Source organism: Lipotes vexillifer, unplaced genomic scaffold, assembly GCF_000442215.2.
Source record: "Lipotes vexillifer unplaced genomic scaffold, Lipotes_vexillifer_v1.1 scaffold988, whole genome shotgun sequence".
Classification (NCBI taxonomy): domain Eukaryota; kingdom Metazoa; phylum Chordata; class Mammalia; order Artiodactyla; family Lipotidae; genus Lipotes; species Lipotes vexillifer.
In genome coordinates, this window is record NW_006797916.1 from 2,158,775 (window position 1) to 2,160,269 (window position 1,495).

At 64.9% G+C, this 1,495-nt stretch overlaps 1 protein-coding gene across 2 annotated transcripts in view; it reads right to left on the bottom strand.

Annotated features, from left to right (window-relative positions):
* The window catches only part of STK25 (serine/threonine kinase 25), an 11,225-nt gene extending 10,285 nt beyond the window's left edge, over positions 1 to 940 (bottom strand). The window contains exon 1 of one of the 2 annotated variants that reach the window (XM_007469955.1): positions 745 to 940. In XM_007469955.1, the coding sequence (XP_007470017.1) occupies positions 745 to 774 (30 nt within the window). In that variant the 5' untranslated portion in view covers positions 775 to 940. The remainder of the gene's footprint in view (positions 1 to 744) is intronic. The other variant, XM_007469956.1, reaches the window with a different exon arrangement.
* Between the last annotated feature and the right edge of the window lie 555 nt (positions 941 to 1,495).

A 1,495-nucleotide genomic window follows, 5' to 3' on the forward strand; every position in this document is an offset into this window, starting at 1 on the left:
CCAGACGCTCTTATCCAGAGCCACCCAGCCTCAGGGCACACTGTGGAGGGTCCCCAGGAGTCAGGCAGTTAACACGCAAAGCCAGACGCCTCAAAGTGGCTGGGTGTCGAGAATTATGAGAACCAATCAGCCAAAAAAGAAACAGTGGGCGCTTTCCAGGCAGGCACCTCCAGCCCAGGGGCAGCCCTTTTCAGCCCCCTTGAGAGAAACAGGCACGCACGTGTCCTCGGCTTTCACTGCACACCGACTCTCCCAACAGCTGCTAAATCCCATTCCCAGCCCCTGCCCCAGCCGGACACGGCCAGCGTCCCTGCCCAGGCCGAAGCTCCATGTGGACCCCGACCTTCCACATGCCTCCAGATGCGCAGACCCAGGTTCCTGCGGGCCGGCCCGGTTCCCAAGATACGTCTCTGCACGGCCTCCGCTGACCCTGCACTGTGGCTCTATGCTGACAGACTTGGAAACTCCTGCCCCACAGACGCTGCAAACCAGCCAACCGGAGTCGGCCCTGCGCCCACCAAGCCTGAGCACCGCAAGACTGCTCCCCGCTTTGCCCACGGCTGTGCATCACAGGGCTCCCCACGAGCTCCTCCCTTCAACCCACACACGCCTTCGGAAACGCCAGGACGACTCAACAGACAGCCCTTGGTGAAGCGCCCTTTCTCAGACCCTGCAGCCAACGGTCCGTGCCAGGCGCACGTGCACCGACGACACACACGCCCGCGGTCCAGACGCCCCCCTTACCTGGTTGGCAAATCCCCTGAGGTGAGCCATGTCTGCGCGGCTCTCAGACCATCCGCTGCACCGCCGGGCGGCCCCAAAATCCCGCCTGGAGGCTCTGGAACTCGGCTCACCCTCTTCAGTCAACTGCAGGGAGAGCAGGCCTGCTCGGTGCCCTGTTCCGGGTACATGGGGCTCCCCGCTCCCCTGGGACCCGGCGGCCGCCCCCTCCTCCAACCATCTGGGGACCAGCTGGGGTTGAGGGCGGGCTGGAGTCAGAAGGAAGGGCCATTCCTCCGAAGGATCCCCACTGCCGCGTTCTCCTCTTCGCCCGGCCCAGCCCAATGCCTCCCCGGAGGAGCTACCCAACACCGGGCACTCCTCGAAGCCCCTCACACCTCCGCCCCCGGCCCCCGTCCTTCCTTCAGACCCCGGACCCCCGCCTGGACCCCCGCCCCAACCCCTCCCCCAGTGCCCTCTCCGCGCCCCACCCCCACCGCCGACCCCGCCCCCGTGTCCTCCCCTGACAGTGCAAGATAAATGAGGCAGTGCTGCACCTGCAAAGGCCACTGAGACTGGGCTGGGGAAAGAAAATCACCCCCTTGTCACCTTTCCGGCAGCTCATAATGTTCTGAAATTCCTCCCCCCCTCCACCATCCTCCCAACAGCAACCCAGTCCCTGCCTCGCAGTAGGAATTGCTGTGTGCACATTGCAGCTTGGGACTCAAGCCTCGCTCCTGTAATGCCTGCCCGGGGGCACGGAGGTGCGCCTGCC